Source organism: Podarcis tiliguerta, assembly GCF_965153285.1.
Source record: "Podarcis tiliguerta genome assembly, chromosome: 7".
NCBI classification, from domain to species: Eukaryota; Metazoa; Chordata; class Lepidosauria; order Squamata; family Lacertidae; genus Podarcis; species Podarcis tiliguerta.
In genome coordinates this window covers 51,612,016-51,633,608 of record NC_139540.1, presented here as the reverse complement: position 1 = coordinate 51,633,608, position 21,593 = coordinate 51,612,016, and the positions used below count along the sequence as shown (strand labels likewise).

Sequence of the window (21,593 nt, the reverse complement as noted above, 5' to 3'; positions counted from 1 at the left end):
GAACTTACACTTTCTGTTGTATTTGAGTGTGGTAAGCTCAAAATGGCCTCTATACTCTGCTTGGTCGAATATGCAGTTGCCGATTTCCTTAGCCACAAGATGAAACATTATTGTATGCCTTTAAGTACCGTATCTCACTGCTTCTATTCATGAGTTGTGTGGGTTTTAACTTTTACTCACAGTTTCTCTTATGAAAGTAGCTTTTCAGTATTACACTGTCCTCTTGTCTCTGTCCGACAGGCAGCAGCCCTTGGAACTCACCTTATCTCTGTTTTGCACGCTCTGTGGCCGTGGCTTTTAATGGATGACTCACTGATGCAAACAGCTCTGCACTTGCTCTGTGTCTACACGGCAAACTATCCTTTAGGTGGGTGACAAGTCAGACTTTTGTTTACTTCTTTATTTGTATATAAATATGTGTTCCACCCTTCTAGTGCCTATACGCTATGCAGGGCAGCTAACAACACTTCAAAATAAAACCAAAAATGCCACAGAGGCAAGAGCTGCAGAAAAAACATCACAGTTAAACAAAACCTCAAGTCCTCTGCAAGGAAAAGTCTGCTGGTAATAAAAATGTCTTCCTCAGCATTTAAAAGACAGAGATGGGAGCCCCCATGCCTCCCAGGGCAAAGGGCACATGTTGGTGGTGTGGCCACCGGGTATATTTTGTACTGGAACAATCGCCAGAAAATACTAATCCAAGCAAAAGCTGTGAGGGGGAAACTACAGTTAACATTTGTTTTGTGCATTATCCTTTACTGTCCCTGTGCTATGCGAGTGAAAGTCCTCTTCAAATTCCCTACTAAACATGACTGGAAAACTTATATAACATGCACGCCTACTTCCTTAAAGGAATAGGTAGATATTGTAAAGTGGAATCAACTAACCCTGTTTGCTAACAGAACCCACTGCAAAGGCTCCCACTAGTGCAACAGGCCCTCCCCTTCTCCCCACCCCCCACCGCTTTGGAGGGTTGGGAGAACCCCACAATAGCATGCCGGGAGATTGTTTCATCAGCTGACTTTTGGTCAACTAACTTTTGCTCAGAGTAGACCCATTGAAATTTATGGACCAAATGATCATTAATTTCAGTAGGTCTACTATGTGTAGAAGTTAGTTGACTATGGCCCTGTGTTTGTATATAATATGGCTACCCTTTGATATCATTCTTTCTTTCTTTCTACCCACTTTCTCCTCTCGTAGCAGTTTTCTAAAATTTATTTTAGGAATAAGCACAAAATAGTAATATAAGCACAGTGTGTCTACACAGCATCCATAGGTACATTCTGTTAACAACCAAATTTTCTGTCAGTCAGCAATACCTTTCATAATACTTTTTTTGAGATGTACACTGACTGAACCTGTATGGAGAGCCAAATAATTTTTGCTAAATTAAATACCTACACCTAGCATGGCTAGGTTTTACATTACAGGAAATAAGAATACCATGAGTAGGCATCTGCATAGCTTCAGAATAGGAGGAAACCCAGGCTATGAAAGTTTCAGACATCTATTGTTTTGAGGAGAAGGACAGTGAACTTCATTGCATATAGCAGCATTGACTTTCTAAAGTGGGTGATGAGTTCATGTGCTCAGTGAATCTGAAGTATGTGAATACATGTGGAACTCTTGTCTCCTGTGGTTCAGTTTTCCACATAAACCTATAATTAGTATCTATGAGGTTGATGCTTATATTTCTATTTATGACAACTTTTGTATGAATATATCTAAACTGAAAGCATGATTGGGAAGAGTGGAAAATTTTATTTTGATCTGTTGTCATAGAAGATGAATGCATTTCTGTTTAAAAACAGCCTTGCCTTTTATATATTAAATAAACCACACTATCATAACAATTCATCAATGTGGTATACAGCATACAAAATACAGTAACATCAATTGAAATATTAAGACACACAACCTTCCATTTCTGTTGTGAATAGATTCTGAAGACTGGTTTCTATGCACATCATTACAGAAGTAGCTTTAATTTCCTGGTAGTCTTATAAAACATTAAGTCAATTTAAATTATCTTTCTAGACATTGCAATGAAGAGCTGTGCATGTCCAAGGTTCTGCATGCCTGAGGTGGGCTTTAGACTTATGTTCTCAAACAACAGCCTTCAGTTTTTCAAACTAAACTGAGAAGACACTCAAACACAGACTGTAATGCAGCAGAGCATATTCAAAGAAAATACTTCAATTCAACTGGGCAGGCCATTACCTTAAGCATGCTTGCAATAGCATTTAGGGTCATGGCCATGGCTAGGAGCCCATGTCTGCAAACCAATTTTTATTCATACATTAAGCCAAATTACGTTCCTCAAGGCATATTCTGGGACCTTTCCTGTGCAAAAGTGCACCAGTGTAAAACTATTACTACTAGAGATGTCTCTGAATTTTATAACTCCTTGGCAACTCAAAATGCTCACCTCAAATATGAGATGAGTATTGTGACCCTTGGGTTCTTCTCTGGCTTGGATTTTAATCTGATTCAGAAAAGAACTTCACTCCAGCTCTATCTTACCCATCTATAAGTCCCCAACTACCCACCAGTTTACTGGTTGTGGGAAGGAGAGATCTGTTCTCTGTGTGTTGTTTTCCCCCTCACAACCTTCCAGGGCTTGATACTGCTGTGGTAGGAATCCAAGCATCAGGAGCAATTATGAAATGTAGTTTTCTCAGTTCTCCTGAAATCCAGAGGTACACCAGGGGTCAATTTGGCTGGGAATAACTTGAGAGGCTTTCAGGTTTCAAGGAAGGGGATGAAGAAACTGCTCTGCTTATTCTAAACTGATTTGAGGAGTACTGTGGGGGCAGTTACCAGTTAAAAAGAGAATCTCTTACAAAGCACAGAAGGACCCTTGTGTGGGCAGGAAACCACTAATAGTGAGTTTCAGCATCCTAAATTGTTTGGGTTATAATTAAACAATGTTCATGCTCAAACAGTGCAAAAATTAAGTGGGTGTGATCTCTTTAAGAAGTCTTATTATGTTTTCAATTTATTTGTTGCCTCTCACTGAAGCCTCAAGTGGCTCATCTTTGCAGCACTTTATTTAACAGGCTTTACGTGATTAGATTTCCAAGATTTGATGGTGGAAAATTATTAATGCATTTATGTCAAGAGTTTTATGAAGATAAATTATATTTGCCACTAATAAAATTTGTAGATTGCATTAATATATGCTTTATCCAAAATGCACTTAAGATTGGATTGGGCCAACTTTCCACCTAGTCCAAATTCTGTTTTCGGCAGTAGCAGTGCAGAGGTGTCTCAGGAGTACTCACAAATGGCATGAAGACATCACCCACCCACCCCAGTTTGTCCCCAGCACCTGGCAACTGCCTCTGGACATTGAGAATATTTAGCTGCCCCATCTAACAGCATCGGGGATATCTATTCTCTAATGTCTAATCCCATTACTAAATATTCTGGCAGTAAATTGTACAGTTACAATTATACAATTGTAAAAGCACTTATTTTCCACCTCCAGTGCTACTTTTTAAAATCATGATTTGCTCCCTCTGACACCAAACCTAGGTGGTGAGTTCCAAAAGGACTTGGGGCCACTGGAACAGGAGAAGGGAAATATCAACATGCTGAGGGGAACCCTGCAGGTGGGGGAAGAAATCCTAAGAGGACTAAGTAGCCTGATGAGAACTGATCATGTTTTGTAGCCACAAATTACTGGTGAAGAGTGATTTAGGAAACAGTGGGGATGTGATGGAATGCCCTGCTTGCAGGAAGCAGCTGGCTTGATCCCCTGAAACAGGAGGCAAGGACAAACAGCAATGTTGTTCTGAAGGACCATCTTGTAAAAACTGAATACGATTTGTTCTCGGAATTCTGTTAAACACATCTGGACATTTTAAATAGGGTATTATTGGTCCATGGACTGTCCGAATACTTCTAACCCGAAGAAAGGAAATAAAAGCAAATGTGATAGAAACATTACATAATCACCAGTATTATCATGAAAACTAAATATCCTATTTGTAATTCTTTATTGTATGGAAGTGTATCTAGATATGTACATGCACAAACCATTTCTGGTTATTTTAACTGACCCAAATTTAATGTACTTCTTATTGAGAAGAAGCTCGGAGCATAAATTTTCTTCTCTGATCAACTTACAATAATTTTAGTAGAAAGCTGATAAAAAAGGCTGTATAAATACTTTAATGGTTCATTCATAGGTCTTGGTATGTTGTTTTGAAAATACATATTTCATAAATCATAATGAAATTGATAAGATTACATTTTTATACAAAAAGTATACATGTATTTATGGAAACTGTATATGTATATGTTTTTACTGATGGTTAAATGCAACTGTGGTTCCATCTTTGAAGGCTGTGGTTCTCTGTGTTTGGCAAGCAGTGGATTGTCTCCTCTTCAAACAGCCCAACGAACAGCAGCTGGAAACTCTCTAATGCATAGCATTGTGAAGTTGGCTGCCCAAACCCCAGCCGAGAACAGCACAATCCAGCAGATGACCTTTAATCTTCTGGCTAACGCCGTTGTATCTCATGACTGCAAGGGTGTTCTTCAGAAGGTATGCATGCATTTTATTTCTAAACTTCACAAAAAAGTTTAGGTTTTGCGCAAAACCAAGTGAAGATGTTAAGACACTTATGTGGTCTGAACCAAGCAAAAAATTGTGAACAGAAGAATGATGCTTAGGAGGGTAAGTTATGGGGAAAGGCATAGCAAACATAGGCTTGGTTCATACATCACATTAAACCATAGTTTATTTTAAACTATGGCTTAAAGTGAATAAGCAGTATGTTAGTGCACACTCCTCAAAAGCCCACATATAGGGATTGTAAGATGATACAGTTATCATCAACAACAATGAAAAGTTTTGAAAAAAAGTTGTTTTCTATTATTCATCCATGTAATTTAATTGTTGGTTATGACAATTTGCAAAAACAACAACAACTACTATACATGATTTTTTGTCACAGAACATTATTTATTTATTTTTTTAAAAGAAAAGAATTGTAGTATAGGCATAATTTAGTTACTGATTTTGCATACAAGCCTAATTTAAAGACTATGGGTTGTATTCAACTAACTTTGCTCAGTGTAGATCCATTGAAATTAATGAATTGATATTAATGGACCCTTATCCTGGAATATCTTGCTATAGGATTGCTTCCTCATTGCTATATTGTGCACACTGTTTTCCTAGCTGCCGTTTCAACTGCTGTACCCTACTCACCAGTTTTCTATGTTGCACATCGTAAAGTAAAATAATTAGGATAATATTTGCATACAGCTCCAATACATTTAGACATTAATTATATGCACTGTCAATATACTTTGTCATGTGTCAACATTGCTTTTTGTAGAAAGGTGGGCCTCTATCCCTTGATCTTCATTTACATTCTTTGCTGCTTTGAAAAAAATGTCAGTATTGTTATCTCAAAAATGAAAAGCATGGGATGTGCCTTTTTCCAGAAATGATTGGCTTGCTTTGATGCAATAATTCTCTTTTGAATAATACAGTAATTTCCTGCTTATGCTTGATGAACGCTGTCGGAAACTATAAAGCACTTAATCATTAGGGCAATTCCCTCCCTCATCTGTGAGCTCACGATCTTTACTGCTTCTTAGAGCAAGACAATGAGTGGAACAAGGAAATAATAGTCTCTATTCCTTTTGCCCATCAAGCAGAGCAGAAATGGGAATTGATTGTGTCCTTCCTTCTGGTCTTGATAAGTTGGTTGGCATAGTACAGCATTCCACACTTAAAACTACTTTTGACTTTGCTATTAGTATTATTGCTTGATTTCTATACCAAAAATTCGGTTTACAGAATGTCGAATGAAATGCAACAGAATAAAATAAAGAGGCAGAAATACAAAAATGGGTCAGCTGATCAGAAAGTTATTTAAAAAATAATGATTCATATGTTAAGCTTGCTGAAGTAACTAAGTCTTAAATTAGTATGTACTAATCACCTGCTTAATCACACATGTCTGCCATGAGGGTTCATTATAGCTCAGTATTAACACATCTGATGGCAATAATGTTCCCAGAGTATAATGCATAAACTGGATTGACTGAACAGTGTAGGAAGAGGAGGATTTTATTTATTTATTTTTACTGACTGCATTATTAATATCTGTTATGAAAACAGCATTCTAGTTTCAGGCTAGTGTTGATTTTTTCATAATTTCAGGAAGTTTGGGAAAATAGTACGTTCATTCTGTTCTGTTTTGTGTAGGCTGAGGTCATTCACTGAAGCGATAGTCAGGCTGAAGCAATACATGAAAATATGCTACAATTTGAAGGGTCACTTGGGAGGAAGAGCTAATTTATCAAAACTGCAGAACAGTGTTTCTAGATCAAAGGTTCTGGAGAAATAGCTTATTTGAGGGAGGAAATGTGTTTCACAGAAGAACTGTGAAATGGTGTTCTTCAATAACGTGGTACGCTTTTGCCCCTGTCATATTCCAGAGTAACTTTCTGCAGAACTTTTTGTCGCTGTCATTGCCAAAAGGAGGAAACAAAAGCCTTGGTCCCCTGGCTGTTGCTTGGCTGAAACTCCTCTTGAATTTATCATTTGGAGAAGATGGGCAGCAAATGATTGTGAAGCTGAATGGTAGCTTAGATCAGCTTATAGAGATGGCCAAGTACAAACACCGAAGCCATCCATATACAATCCTTCTGATTCTGCACAACACCTGCTTTAACCCAGTCAACAAATCCAAGATACTGGCTAATGGTAGGTACTGATTGTTTAAAGTGTTGCCATGATACAGCTATGCTATTTTATGGTAATGATAAATTGCCATATATATTAACCTTGGTGAGTACCATAGATTCCGGCGTATAAGACGACTTTCTAACCCCGGAAAAGAGGTTAAAAAGTCGGGGGTCGTCTTATACGCTGGGTATAGGTGGCACGGAGCAGAGCCCACCCCCCACTGCTGCTGTGGTGGCTCCGAAGCAGCGGCGGCGGCGGGCTCCGCTCCGCCTGGCGTGGAGCAATCCCACTGCTGCTTCGGAAGCAGCAGCAGCAGGAGTGGCGGGCTCCGCTCCGCGCCGGGCGGCTTTCTCCCAGCGTGGAGCTGCGCAGTGTATTAGGCGACTGGGCTTTTATGACAAACCCCCAAATTGCAGCTGCCAATTTGGGGGGTCGTCTAATACGCCCTGTCACCTAATACACCGGAATCTATGGTATGTCAGATTTTAGATATGATTAAACTTGATTGAGAACTGTGTGTTAATTAAATTTCTACAGTTGCTAATTGAGCATTTTGGAACTCTAGAGCAGGGAGTTGGCTAGGGCACTCCTGAAATAAATTTATCATATGCTGTGGCATGCCAACAAATAATTTATTTAAAGAACTTAGGCACTACCCTTTAGTGCTAAGCTCCAAATTGTGTGCAACTTAAAATCAGAAAACATGTACAGTAAAAGTGAAAGAATAGCATAAAGTTGCACTACAGTGGCTATAAAATCTGTAAAATTAGAAAAAAATAACCCAGCTAGAAAAACAAGTTACATCCTACTATGAAACATATTGGAATGCCTGAGTGTTTGTATTATAAAGTACTTTGCTTGGCATCAGGCAGCTTTTCACATGTGGACCATTGCTACTGAATCACCTGCTGCTTATGTTTGGTGAGGAACACCCAGAATGACTAGGCAGGCTCATGTGATAATATGGGCTGTCCTCTACCACAGCCTTTCCCAACCTCTGTTCCCTGGATGTTGTAGGTCTACAACTCCCATCAACCTCAGTGCTCAAGGAGGGGAGGTGGGTTGTAGTTCAATAACATCTGGGGACCCAAGGTTAGGAAGTGCAGTGGTACAGTACAGTCCTTCATATAACTTGGTCCTCAGCTGTTTAGGACTTCATAGATCAGGCATATGCAAACTCGGCCCTCCAGATGTTTTGGGACTACAATTCCCACCATCCCTAGCTAACAGGACCAGTGGTCAGGGATGATGGGAATTGTAGTCCCAAAACATCTGGAGGGCCAAGTTTGCCTAGGCCTGTCATAGATAGTCACTTTGAATTGTGCCTAGATAGGGGTTAGCATTTTAATGGAAAAAGCATTCTTACGTCACTGCAAATTAGACCCCAGCTAAATGGATCCATAAGAAACCTGCACATATTTTGTGATCATATGGTGTTTGTGTGTGCATGTGTGTACACACATGTAGTGGAAGCAATGCAATGAAACAGAATTTTTATATGTTGCAAGGTTTCTCATAGGGGGAGGGGGCAACAGATGAAGCTACATGTTACTTTCTAACAGAACTCTTAACAGTTTCGATCGACAATTACCTTCATACTTGGAAACCTTTCTTAGGCAATCATTATTCAATTTTCATAATCTGCTTTAAATATAATAGAACAGAATCCTAATATTCTGAACATGGTGATAATGGAATGCCAAGTGTGTAGGTACGTTTTGAAGACAGAAAAGCATGTGTAAGAAGCAGCAGAATAATGGGTTTTTGCCAGTGCAGGTGGGTTAAGATTGTCAGTGTCTTAATTCCTACCCGCTTGGCTTTTACTAAAGCATATACTATTTTTTTTTTTATTTAACAGAATTAATATGCTGCTTGATTGTAATAAAAACAGTGATGTACCCATCTCTTTCCCACAATTTTTGAGTCTCCTAGCTAATTAGAATGCCTGCTTTATAATTAAGATACCTGCAGTTTCTTGGCTTTACATGAAATTTAATTCAGATTTATTTTTACAAAGAACACTTTCTAATGGCAGAAGTCAGGAATGATTAGTTGAAAATAAATTATTCTGGTGATATAAACCTACTGTACGTACAGTTGTAATATTTACCAGAGAATAAAGAGACAAATTATCCACGGGAGTGAACTGGAGAAGCTGAAACGATGATATAATGTCCTTTTGTTAGGTGCATGTGTGGTCTTTTGTCTTCCTTGTAGATAAAGCCATTGCACTGCTATCTGACTGTCTAGAAAGTGATAATCCTGTAGCTCGAAGAATAGGAGCATCTGCACTTTGGGCTTTGCTTCACAATTATCAGAAGGTTAGTGTTTTGGGTTCTGCTTTTTTTTTTAAAAAAAAAAAAAGACTGGATGTCTCTCTTTTGACATGTATTCACCGAAGCTTTGTAGCTTTTTCTTATGTTTTACATTATATATCTTACCTTTTCATTAGCATGGTCAATAAGACTGTACGTCATTTTAAAAAATGAAAGCTTGCAGCAAAATTGGCAGGTCTTCAGTCATTTAATACATATTTAGCACCCCCAAGTCAATGATCCCTTTGCATTGCCAATCAACATGCTGCTATAATGAGAGAGGCCACAGTTGGAGAAATTCTTCATTTCTGTGTTTTGCATAAAAGCACAGGATCTAATCTTGACAATTGTTAAATTCCTTATTCCCGTGAAATAGCAAGTCTTACATTGGGATTCTTTCCATTCAGCCTGTATCCCACTATCTCTTTTTATTCTATCGCCATACTTACAATCTTTCCCCAAGGGTGCTTACCTTCTGCCTACCAGTTAGCTTCCCAGTGTTTACCTTGCCCATCCATCCTTGCCCTGCCAGTATAGTAGAACCAGCGTGTGGGATGCTTTAATCCCAGCCATACTGAAAACTGCCTTCTCACAGAAACTGGTCCTAGGGCCATTTTGTTTCTGACAACTTCTTCCTGAGAAGTTGGAGTGTTTGTGAGTATTCCTTAGCATCATGCATCTTAAGCCGTTGGCCCAAGTTTAAGGAAGTCCAGGTCAGTGATCTCTAAGAAAGCATCCACTGCATGGCAGCTAATAAGGTTAAGATCACCATTTCAAACTCTTTAAAGCTTGATCGATGCAGAAGTGTAGAGCATTTTAATAATTTCTTCAGCTCTGTGGTTCTGATACACCCTCACCTGTTAAGCACCCCTGAAGCTTACAGAATCCTTGAGAACTAAGTACTGTAATTACCTGTTTTCAGAACCCTGTTCTGGGTTCCGTTTTCCTGTTCATGCCAGAGTATGAAAAAACATTTCTGTTCTGCACCCAATTACACTTAGTGGAACTCCAAATGCTATTAAAAAGGAAATGGTGTCTGTTTCTGAAAGCACATATTCTTCCTCCGCTCTCAGCCTCTGAATGCAAGCTGCGAGGTACATAATGCATCAAATTATCACTGATAAATGGCAACATAATGCATCTTATTGTAGGTTATGTGATGCATGGCTTTAAAATACGCTCCTTATTGTCATGTAACAGACAGCCCTATGCTCATTCCAGCACCACTGCATCCAGCAAGAAGTTGGCAAGTGTGTCACACAGCATCTTAATATTCAAAGAGGAACTTACTGTTATGCTGAGCTTTGCAAACAGCCATGTTCAGGGAGATTGTGGCTCCTTTTATTGGCTGTATTTCATTGAACTCTGGTCTCTTCCCCCCTCCTCTGCCCCACAGCGCTATGCACAATGGTGTGCTCACATGTTGCATTCTTAAGTTTCTGAATGTCATAGCTTTGTGGCCTGCTGCCAATAAATTACTGCCAAGGAGAAGGAATGATCTTAAGAGCATCGGCACGGGGGAGTTAATACAGTCATTGGATTATTCTTTCTTTGTGCTACAGGCAAAAGTGACTTTGAAGAACCCATCAATAAAAAGAAGAATAGACGACGCCTTCCTTTCAGTCAAGAAAAGTACGTTTTTAACGGAGAAAATTTGGTTTTCCATCTCAAAAGGAGTAGCAGCTGATGCGGGGATTGTTTTGCAAACAGCTCATCAATATTCAGTGTGGACCACAGAAACAAACACATACTATGCAGTACTATTGTAAATGAATCCCGCTGAGTTCAGTGGAGCTTGCTCCAAAAGGAAGTGCGCACAGGTTTGCAGCAATGTCAACAAACTTCCTGAAGCTTTGTGTTCTTTGGACTGTACTTTTGACATTCATAATGTGCCTTAAAAGAAAAAAGAAAAACCTTTTTACGTGAACTAGCTTAGATTAGTGTGTTAGTACTGAATATTGGATATATCTGTGTACTTGCCATAGCTTTTCCCCATTGCATATTGCCTAAAATCCTAGAGAAAAGGCACAGTCAAAATTAGCCTTTTGAATAGAATCTTGCATGTCATGAGCATATTAAGTTTAATTCTGAGAAAGACTCAGACTGGGTTAGACCCTTACTAAGCTTCCTTTAGTAGACATGGAAGCCTGCTCTGTAGGTTTGGGTTGCCCAGGGGAGAAGCATGAGTGCTAGTGCTTGAGTCTCCTTGTACTCCAGTGGGAGCCTTGACTAGACCAAAGTTCCTTCCATAAACATTTTCACAGAGCCTGCTTTTGAGAGCTCTACTTACAGTAGTTTGATCAAGGGGCCCAGTATGTTCTCAAATGTGATTTTCCAGCATTAGTTATATAAAATTATCGTTGGGCGATTTGGGGAAGAGTTTAGCTTGGTACTAGAACATATGCTTTGCATGGGAAAGGCGCCAGGTTCGGTCTCTGGCATCAGGCAAGGTTGGTAAACACTCACTTTCTAGTTGCTGCTAGTTTGTGTAGGCCAGGGGTGGGAACCCCCAGCCTCTCTAATCAGTGTAGACCTACCTCAATGAGCCAGATAAATCAGTGATCTGGCATGTGCTGCTATAAACCAATTATGGTAGTATGCTTTCTGAAACCAAAGGCTTATTAGACTTCTGCCCTGATTGTTGCTTTAAAAAAAATACAAAAGTTTAGAAGGACCTGCCTTTTTAATGTTTCTTTTAATTATCAGATAGATAAATTGCAAACACCTGATGTGATGTGTGTGGTTCTCGCCTCTCTCTCTCTCTCTTTTAGCTCTTCAGCAACAACAAGAAAACCAGCAAGATGCCTATCACTTCAAATGCCTGGAAGCCCTTGTGCTGCTTCTCAGTAGCTAACAGTAGCAGTGTTGCAGAGCTGGTTCCCTCCCCTTTTGAAGGACACCAGAACCCAAATGGAATCTTAAATCCACTGAGTGGAAGAAATCTACCACTAAAGAATTATGTTAATTCTTTGTACTGAGGATCCTGCGCCACAAAAACTCCACAAAATGTGTTTTTCTGTGGCAACCGTGTTCCGGTGCCTTGATGCTATAAGAGGCAAAGGAAAGAATGGAATAGAAAGCATGGATTTTTAACAATGTACATTATATTTTTATTTTTGATACATTTTACACACACTTTTTGCAGTGTCTTTACACATGTTTGCTTTTAGAAGACACGCTGCTCTTCAGCTGAAGCGTATTAATTATATATAAGGAGGCATAGCACTTATAATATAAATGATGTAAAACATTTTTTCCACAATGTCTGAACTTGTATAAATAAAGATGTCACCAAAATGTTGATTGGCACTATCACTTGCAGTGAGAAAAGGAGGACTGCCTCTTGGCTGCTACTGTACAGTGATTCAGCCTGGATACGGAAGGAAATGTACTCAGGCTGTGTTACCTCTTCCTCATGAAGCAGATGCTGAAAAGCCACTGAGATCAGTGCTAGCCAAAGGCTTTCAGAAAAGCTTGGGCTGCAAAATGCTAACATCATGTCTTGTTCTACCATAGATCCATTTAAATTCATTTCAGAAAAGGGCAACCGGGGGAGAGTCCCCTTCTCTTTGTGCCCTCCATCTTTCCCAACATCAGGGTCTTTTCCAGGGAGTCTTCTCTTCTCATGAGGTGGCCAAAGTATTGGAGCCTCCGCTTCACGATCTGTCCTTCCAGTGAGCACTCAGGGCTGATTTCCTTAAGAATGGAGAGGTTTGATCTTCTTGCAATCCATGGGACTCTCAAGAGTCTCCTCCAGCACCATAATTCAAAAGCATCAATTCTTCGGCAATCAGCCTTCTTTATGGTCCAGCTTTCACTTCCATACATCACTACTGGGAAAACCATAGCTTTAACTATACGGACCTTTGTTGGCAAGGTGATGTCTCTACATGATAGAGCATGATAGAAGTGGATAGAAGTGGCATGGAGAAAGTGGATAGAAAAAGTTTTTTTTCTCATAGTGCTAGAACTTGTGGACATTCAGTAAAGCTGTGGATAGTTAAACTAGATAAATTTATGGAGGAGAGGGCTATCCGTGGTTACTAGCTGTGATGGCCGTGCTTTGCCGCCACAGGTGGAGACAGTGATGCTTCTGAATACCATTATCTGGAAACCACAGAAGGGGAGAATATGCTTGAATCCTGCTTGTGGGGTTTCTCATATGCCAGGCCCTCCCCCACGTGTTGGAACCTTTTAGTGAAGCATCCTGATTCTCCACAGCAAAAAGTAGCATTTTGAGGTGATAGAACATGCAATGAGACGACAAGCCAGAGTTGTGTGTGCTCTGATATGCACCTCATGATGAATAAATGAAAAAGAACAGGACAGGCAGAATAAGTACATGTGCAGCATTCATATAGGACTGGCTAGTGTATGTTTTTAATACAATATTTCCTTTTTAAACAGTCCTTTACTAGCTCACCTTTTGGCAAAATGGAGATCAAGATACCAAGGGAGCATAAAACTCATCTTCCTTCATGCTCTCATTTAGGTTTTAAAGAGGTTTATGAGGGTCTCATTTTTAACATAAATTATATTTTAACTCTCCATATTATTCTAAAAAAATTGAAGTGCAGCTTCCCTTTATTATGTTATGTTCCAAATGGCTTTAGAGAACAAAGTGTCGATGACTAAGAATCCTTTCAGGAGTATTAAGTATTGTGTGCCTGTCTTGGATCTGTCCAGAGTAGGTTTTGAATCACTGGTGTCCATAGCAACAATGCCACATAATAGTTAGTTAGCTTTCCTTTGATTCTCCAGCAGGCAGTTCTGTCTCAGATGTTCGCCATCCCTATGTTCTGACAAAACAAACATCAACTGCAAATCCATATTCTACTTTCATGGCTTTGTTTGTATTATTTTTTAGGTTGCATGCCAAATAACCATAAATGTTACCTCTTTATCCCCTCCTCCCACTCCAGCTTTCACTTCTTTCACTATCCTTCTCATATGGTGAGGTAAGTGGAAACTAATAAAATAGAGTGTTAAATGAGAAGAAAGGCCTTGGAGGGATATTGTTAAATGTCTTTTGAGGCAGCTGAAAAATGTGTTGCACCTAGATCTAGATTTTTGTCACATCGGGTTGTTAAAAGTACTTCTAGAAAAGTGTACTTGAGGAAATGTGAAGTACCATGGAAGAAACTTGAGAAAATCATTGTAAGAGTGATACTTCTCAAAAGATAGCAGGTTTAAAAATGGAGGGAAATGTCTGTGTCATCTATGTGTTTAGGAGTTGTTTAGATTTATATTTTAGATTCTTATCCTATGGCTCTAAATAAATGAGAGATGGGTGACCTCCCCCAACTAATTTTGGATTGGTACAGGAATTGAAAGCACTTTTGAGATTTTTAACGAGTTTTAGGAACTGAAATAAAGCTTACTCCAAAATCAATTCTAGTTTGCTAAAATAATCTGGTTATGCCCTTTCCAAGTATTCCATATATCAGGTGTGAGGAACCTTTGACCCTCTAGGTGTTTCTGATCTACAACTTCTGACAACCCTAGCAAGCATGGCCTACGTACAGGGCCGGGTTCAGAGAATACTGCCATCTGAATCTGGAAAGGCTGAGACTGTTTTGAACTGATGCCTAGATGCAATGGATGAGGACCAACATACTGAGACTGAATCCTAATAAGAAGGCGAGTGGTTCCTAGGTCTGGGAGTTGTCATTGATTCTCCAAGGGTTTGCATCCCCTCTGAAGAAACAGGTACATACGTGCTCCTCCATCCATCTTTGTCACCGGGGGCTCAGGTAATCTCAGTAGTGAGCGCGGCAAGGTCCTAATATCAGTGCCATGACGGAAGGAAGAGATTTCGCAGGGTACTTCGGTAGGAGGAATTTTGGGTGGAAGCTGTAGCCCTTTCTAGGCATTCTGAAGCTGAGCTGACTAAACGTGTATGTGAAGGTAGTGACGGCAACAGCATGGGAATGACCAAACCAGATCTGCTCCCCCTGGAATGCCATTTCTGTTGTTTTCCAAGAGTTGGAGACTGGCTGTATGAAGCGGGGAGGCTCATTGGGGCTCCCTGTGAATTTAGCCCTGGGGTTTATGGATAAATGAGATATAAAATTGTTGCCTGTGTAGCATATTCTGAAAGCTGCATCTTTTGGACTCTTGTCTGCACACATGGCCCCTCTCTCAAAGTGTGGTTACATGAACTTATGTTTGTAAGTTAGTAGGTGAGATATTCAGCATCTTTACCTGACATGGAAGTTGGTTTCGGAGCATTAATTTCCCATTTCTATCCTCTTTGGTGCCTGGTCAAAAATTTATTAGCTCTCATTTTAAACTGTAGCTTTTAATATTTTTTTTACTGAAAGTAGAGAGAGGTAAGGAGAGAGAAACAAACAAACAATATAGTGTTACTGTTGTCTTTTTGCCAGGGTTCCTAATTTAAGAAGGCAAATGGCAAGTTCTGATGTTCTTTTGTGAAAACGAGCTATATTCTGCATCTTGTGGAGGAAATTTCCATGTACAGAGGAAATATGTGTGGGTTGCTCTGTGAAAACCACAGATCTGACGATAATCCATCCATTGCAACAGTAATAGCACAAACAGCAAATGTTCCATGTAGAAAAGAAGAGAAATATAGTAAATAAAGAGGGCAGCTAGCTCCATGAAGCTGGATGACACACAGTTATCAAATAGCGAATTAAATATCACTTGTGATTATTACAGATGGGAGAGAAATTTGGTTCTCCCAATTAAAAGTGCGACCCCATCTAATCTGCGCTTTCCAAAACAATACACAGCAGAAACACAGCTCTCTTTCAAAATTCACACTTTTCTCTGAAGTTTTCAGTGCAATTCTCCGATGAAACAAAAGTATGCATAAAAATGCAATTTTAGTGAAAATAATATAAAAATGAATTGCATTAGGCAAAACTACATATATTAGGAGTAATGTTAATGTATTTTGTTGTGGACTTCTTTAAAACAAATCACAAAGTATGAAGAATTTAAGAGTAGAAAAATGAGAAACTGATAGAAACTGTAATGGACGTAATTTCTCATCCCTAAGGAGTATAACCATGGTAGAATGCTGCTTTACTTAAATGTGTTTTGTAATATTGAGTCTCATGCCAAAGCCTGCACTCCATTCCCCCCCCCCCAAAAAATTTTTTTTTTCTTTGGCTGTAAAATAGGCTTTCATTTTTCTATCTCTTGTGTGGAACAAATTAGAATGTGTTTATAATTTTAGTGGGTGTGGGATTGAACTTACTTTATTGTAGACGTGGGGCTGTGAATGATGCATGTTTTTCTTTCCATTCAACTTTTCTTCAAAGTTCTGCAGCCGCCCTGGCTTCTCACGCTTACTGATCTGAAAAAGCCCCATGGGAGGACTTGCCTCACAATGTCTTCCCCCAAGTTCCGTTTTAAATTTGGGAAGCTGGGGTGGATGTCTACATAATGCGTGAGGCTGGTGTGCTTGCTTTTTTTGTTGTTCTTAAGGGATTTCCTTTCTTTTCTCTCTTTTTTAAAAATTAAAAAAATACCCTTTTTTTGCAGGTAAACAGACTTTAACTAAAAAACAGAATCTCTGCCTTCTACACTTACAGTACATCCCAGCCTTGCATGTCCCACAGTTTTCACCAAGGAAGGGCACTTGGGAAGGCTGCGCAGTGCAGATCACTGGGGATAATAATTTGTAGAATGAAAGCCTTGGCCACCTTGGAAGTATGATAAACACAATAAAACACCCTGAACACCCCCATAAGAATTTCACTAAAGATTTATCTTGGGTTAGAAATACATTAAATGCATAATAATAATAATAAATTATTCCCTCTGCAATCCAATTGTTAGATCTCAAGACATTTAGAGCTCTGAGGGTGATTTTTTTTAAAAGGTGTTTAAATTTTGCAGATACAGTATAACAGAAAAGAAAGAAAAGTTGAAACATTGTCAGCTGACATTATCAAGAAGAATATTCCATCAGTTCAAATTTAAACATATATCCAAATATCCAGTGATATTGATATGTACAAGTCATGTGTCTGAAGATAGAAAAGGATGGTGAGATCTGAGCACTGAGTAGTAGATGGTGGCTATTTGTCCTTTTGGTCTTATAACACAAGTCTCTTAACTGCCATAAGGGCTCATAAAGTCTATGATGAGTTTTTGAAGAATGGGTAAGGATAGAACATCCATCTCTGAAGACAAAAGGAAAAATGTTGTTTTGTGTAGAACGAATCAATCAGGAGGTTCTTGTAAATTGCCATTTATCTGTTTGCAGCAGGGGTGGAGAACTGTATCTGGGTCGCACTCTTATCTGCACCATGCCACGCTGGCCAGCTTTGACAGGTGGGGATGGCTGCCGACCTGTCAGTCAACTGACATCACTGTGATGGCACAGCACTTTGAAAGAATCAACCATCAGCTGACAGTTTGCACTTGCAAAATATATGTTCTATGTGCCTCACACTTCACAGCTGTAGGGCAGATTGGAGTTGTTGTTGTTTAGTCGTTTAGTCGTGTCCGACATTCGTGACCCCATGGACCACAGCATGCCAGGCACTCCTGTCTTCCACTTCCTCCCGCAGTTTGGTCAGACTCATGCTGGTAGCCTCGAGAACACTGTCCAATCATCTCGTCCTCTGTCGTCCCCTTCTCCTTGTGCCCTCCATCTTTCCCAACATCAGAGTCTTTTCCAGGGAGTCTTCTCATGAGGTGGCCAAAGTATTGGAGCCTCAGCTTCAGGATCTGTCCTTCCAGTGAGCACTCAGGGCTGATTTTCTTAAGAATGGATAGGTTTGATCTTCTTGCAGCAGATTGGAGTGGTTTGTCCTAAATGGCCTGTTGGGCCACATGGGGAGCTGTAGAGGGTCAGAGACTCGGCACCACTGATATGTTGAGTGACAATGGGAACAAAACAAGGGAAGGACTGTAGCTCAATGGCTTGGCATGCAGAATGCCCCAGGTTCATTTCACAGCATCTCTATGTATAGTTGGGAATGCCCTCATCTGAAAGCCAAAGAGAGCTGCTGCTGGCCAGTGTTGACAATACTGATCTAGATAGACCAGTGACTTAACTCAATATAAGGTAATTTCCCATGTTTTGATGCAATATGTCTATCTAAACTTCTCAATACATAACCAGTGTTGTCACTGGGATTGCAAGTGCTTTCTTTCTGAGCAAAACATTGGCAAGAAGATGTTCCTGTTTAACTTTTTAAGGCTTTGTCTACAGCCCTTTGTTTTAAGACACATCTCTTATCAAACTGCAGTTTTACTGTGGTCTCCTGTGTGGGACTGAACGTTTAAGAAATAAATCTCAGCAGGAAAAAGGCTTTTTCCCTTTTCAGCAAATCTGCAGCCTCCAATCAGGACTCATTGCAGGGTTTAATCAGATCTTTCAGAGAGAAATTAAAAGCAAGGATAGTCATCTGATTTAAGCATGATAAAACATAAATGATGGGGAAAGTGGATGAAATGTTGCACAGTTTTGAACACTCTGTAAGTTACAGCCAAGTCTTCGCACTGCTTCTGAACTGGAGTTTGTTCATCTCTTTAAATCAAAATAACTGTGCACCTCTCACGGTGGTACATTGCAAAGTTAAATTTATGTTGGCCAAGTGTGTTGCAGCCCTTGGATAATTCATCTGATTTAAAGGAAAGAGTGCCATTGTTGTTCCTTGTAGCCAACGCATTCTACTGTTGTCCCATTTAAGAAGAGCCATCTCAGAGGCAAATGTCACAAGCAGCATTTTGTGTACATAATTCCAATTTAAATCGGGTGAAATGTTGCACGCTAGCCTTGGAGTATTGCAGCCATCATTGTTCAGCATGAAAACTGCAATCTTCATCTTGCTCTTCCTCTCAACCCCATTTTATAGATGCAGAATACAGGCTGTGGACGAATGAATGGTTTGACCAAAACCACTGAGTTGGCTTAACAAGAATTTGAAAAGCACCTGCCATGTTCACAGTGACCCTCTTTGCCTTCTGCTACCATGCTAGTTTATCTCTTAAAGCATATTAAAACTGAATAATAATGAAGGGTAGTTTCCCAGGAAAGTCCACCAGATTCAAAGGGTGGGAACTGACTGAGCATCTCCAAAGTAATCCGGGAGAGCAACTGTAAAAGGCCACCTTAGCTGTGTTGGGCTTTATGAAGCTTTGAGATGTGTTTGACATCAGCTGATGCAACACCCAATGCTAAGCAAATAAAAATTATTTAAAACAAACAAACAAACCACCTGCTATTAACACACCAAAAATAGTTCATATATGTTCCCATACTGTGCATGGCTGAATGAATGAGCACAAAAATGGCATCACACTATGTTTCTTAACTATAGAGTTAGAATCGTTCTCTATTAATCACCATGTCCCTGCTATTCTCTATTTTATTTGCCCATGCTAAAATAAGTCACTTGCTGAAAGAGTACTGGCACATCACTGATAGAATTAAAACTTTTATCATGTCTATACAGTAGCTCATGCAATCCGACTGTTAAACTGGCCAGTGGGCGAAGGATAGACTTGCTAAATATTTATAATTTTATAACACAAGGACATGATACACTTGCAATTCTGCAGAGATTAAGCCTACCCAAGAGAATAAATGTATGTATTCAAGCTAAATTGGAAAGTTTAGTGCAATTGTTAAGCAAACACTGAAACACCCCTCTTTCCTTTTTAGAATCACATTTGGTATAACACATATTTTCCTTCCGAAGCTAATGAATACAGAGTAAAGATTTTTGTCTCTCAAGTGACAGCGCGGCTTGCTCACTTGGGCCAATATTTTTAGGCTTTATTGATTCAACAAAATTGATGAGGACAAATTGAATTACGTACCTTTTACTCTGCTAGAGTGGCAAGCCATCCTGCTTAGTAAGACCTTGGCATGGTAAGCATGGAATTAGTAGCAGGCCAAGGATATGCCCCATCAGTAGGCACAGTGTCTCGCAGAAAGGGTGGCTGACCTGTGGTCCATGGGCCACCTGTGTTCCCCCAAGGTGGGGTGTTTGTTTTTTGTGTAGCCCACAATTCCCCCACCAATTTATTATTTCTTAAACATTTTGAAAAATGACTCCTCCTACTCAGTTGTGATATTTTTGGGCCCTCCCTAGCCTCTCGTTTCTAATTTTTCACATAAAAAATGTTTTCATTACTGGCTGCTCCTATATGTCTTCTGATGTAATCATTTAATCCCAAAAGATTTATTTGTGTGCCTCTTGCCCCCCAAGTTGTCCACTTAAAAATATAATATAATATAATATAATATAATATAATATAATATAATATAATATAATATAATATAATATAATATAATATAATATAATATAAATTTCTAAACTGGCCTGCCCTATGGCCCTGTGGTGTGATTCTGTGTTGCTAAAGATTTTTGTGGTTTCCCAAGACCCTGCAAATTTGTCATTTCATGCTCCCCCCATTTCCCCCCAGATCTCCTTTTACATTTGGCCACACCCAATTTGTCCTCCTCCCACCATAGCTTAGCCATGGGTCAATATGGCCTGCAGACCAAATCAGCTTAGCCCCCTCCCCCCGGCTTTAAAGTGTAGCAATAGGTCCCTAACCCAACACCATTAACTACTGAAATTTATTAGCAGTGGGAAAGTAGGCAAGGAGTAATGGGGACAGGGACGGGCACTAATAAGTTGTACAAATCTGAAACTGACCTGTAGGGTTGTGCAAATAAATTCATCATACCGTTGGTATTGAAATAACATTGTGAAAAGTGTTTCAACAAGGCAATATACCAGGGAACAAAAGGTGGACACTTCAGCAAAGTAACCAAAGAACATAAAGAACTGGAAAGCACTTCTTTCTTTCCTCACACACACCCCTGCTGGTGGAAAAAAAAGAGGGGGAAGAGTTTTTATTTTTTATTTTCTGGTGGTGTTTATGTTGTTGGTTCCCCCTACTCAGCTTTCCTCCATATAAAAAAAAGTAGGGTTTTTCATTTATTTATTTAAAGGAGACTATCTTTTTGCTTCCTTGCCCTCCCTCCCTCCCTTTGATAAAAAGGGAGAGGTTGGTGGGACGAGGGCCTTCTATGGGGTGGGGAGGGAATGAAGAGGAAAAGATTTAGCTGGCTGCCTTATGCTGAAATGGTAGGTTGGGTACTATGTGAGAATGATGGGGAGGGTGTTTTTTGGTAAGCGGTGCAAGCAAATGTGTGTCTACTCACAAGCAAGCCCTACTGAATTCAATGAGGCTTACTCCCAGGTAAGTAGAAGTAAGTTTAGTTGAGCTCAGTGGGGCTTTTGTATGCACAGATTCCACTTAGAACTCTGAGTGGGGAAGCAGATGCAACTTGACTGGTAAATCACTTAAACTACTCTTATATTAGTTGAAAATATGTTATCGGGAAGTTTATTTAATATTTTTATTAAATCTGCCACTATGCATTTTAAGGCCCTCCACCGCCGCGGGGAGTCTTGTCAAGGCCCTCAGCTGTGGCGGAGAAGTGCGACGCATCCCCTACCGCTGTGGGGAGGTACGGCGAGACCCTCTGCCGCTGTAGATATATATCATGATATATCAAGCTATCATGATATTTACCTGGTGATATATTGTGATGCTGAAAA

General features: G+C 39.7%; 1 protein-coding gene across 3 annotated transcripts in view; it reads left to right on the top strand.

Moving 5' to 3' along the window:
* RTTN (rotatin) overlaps positions 1–12,327 on the top strand; it is an 86,461-nt gene extending 74,134 nt beyond the window's left edge. For all 3 annotated transcript variants that reach the window (XM_083449986.1, XM_083449987.1, XM_083449985.1), the window contains exons 44-49: positions 241–367; positions 4,353–4,555; positions 6,466–6,733; positions 8,933–9,036; positions 10,593–10,662; positions 11,802–12,327. In XM_083449986.1, the coding sequence (XP_083306112.1) occupies positions 241–367; positions 4,353–4,555; positions 6,466–6,733; positions 8,933–9,036; positions 10,593–10,662; positions 11,802–11,884 (855 nt within the window). In that variant the 3' untranslated portion in view covers positions 11,885–12,327. The remainder of the gene's footprint in view (positions 1–240; positions 368–4,352; positions 4,556–6,465; positions 6,734–8,932; positions 9,037–10,592; positions 10,663–11,801) is intronic.
* The last annotated feature ends 9,266 nt before the right edge of the window (positions 12,328–21,593 follow it).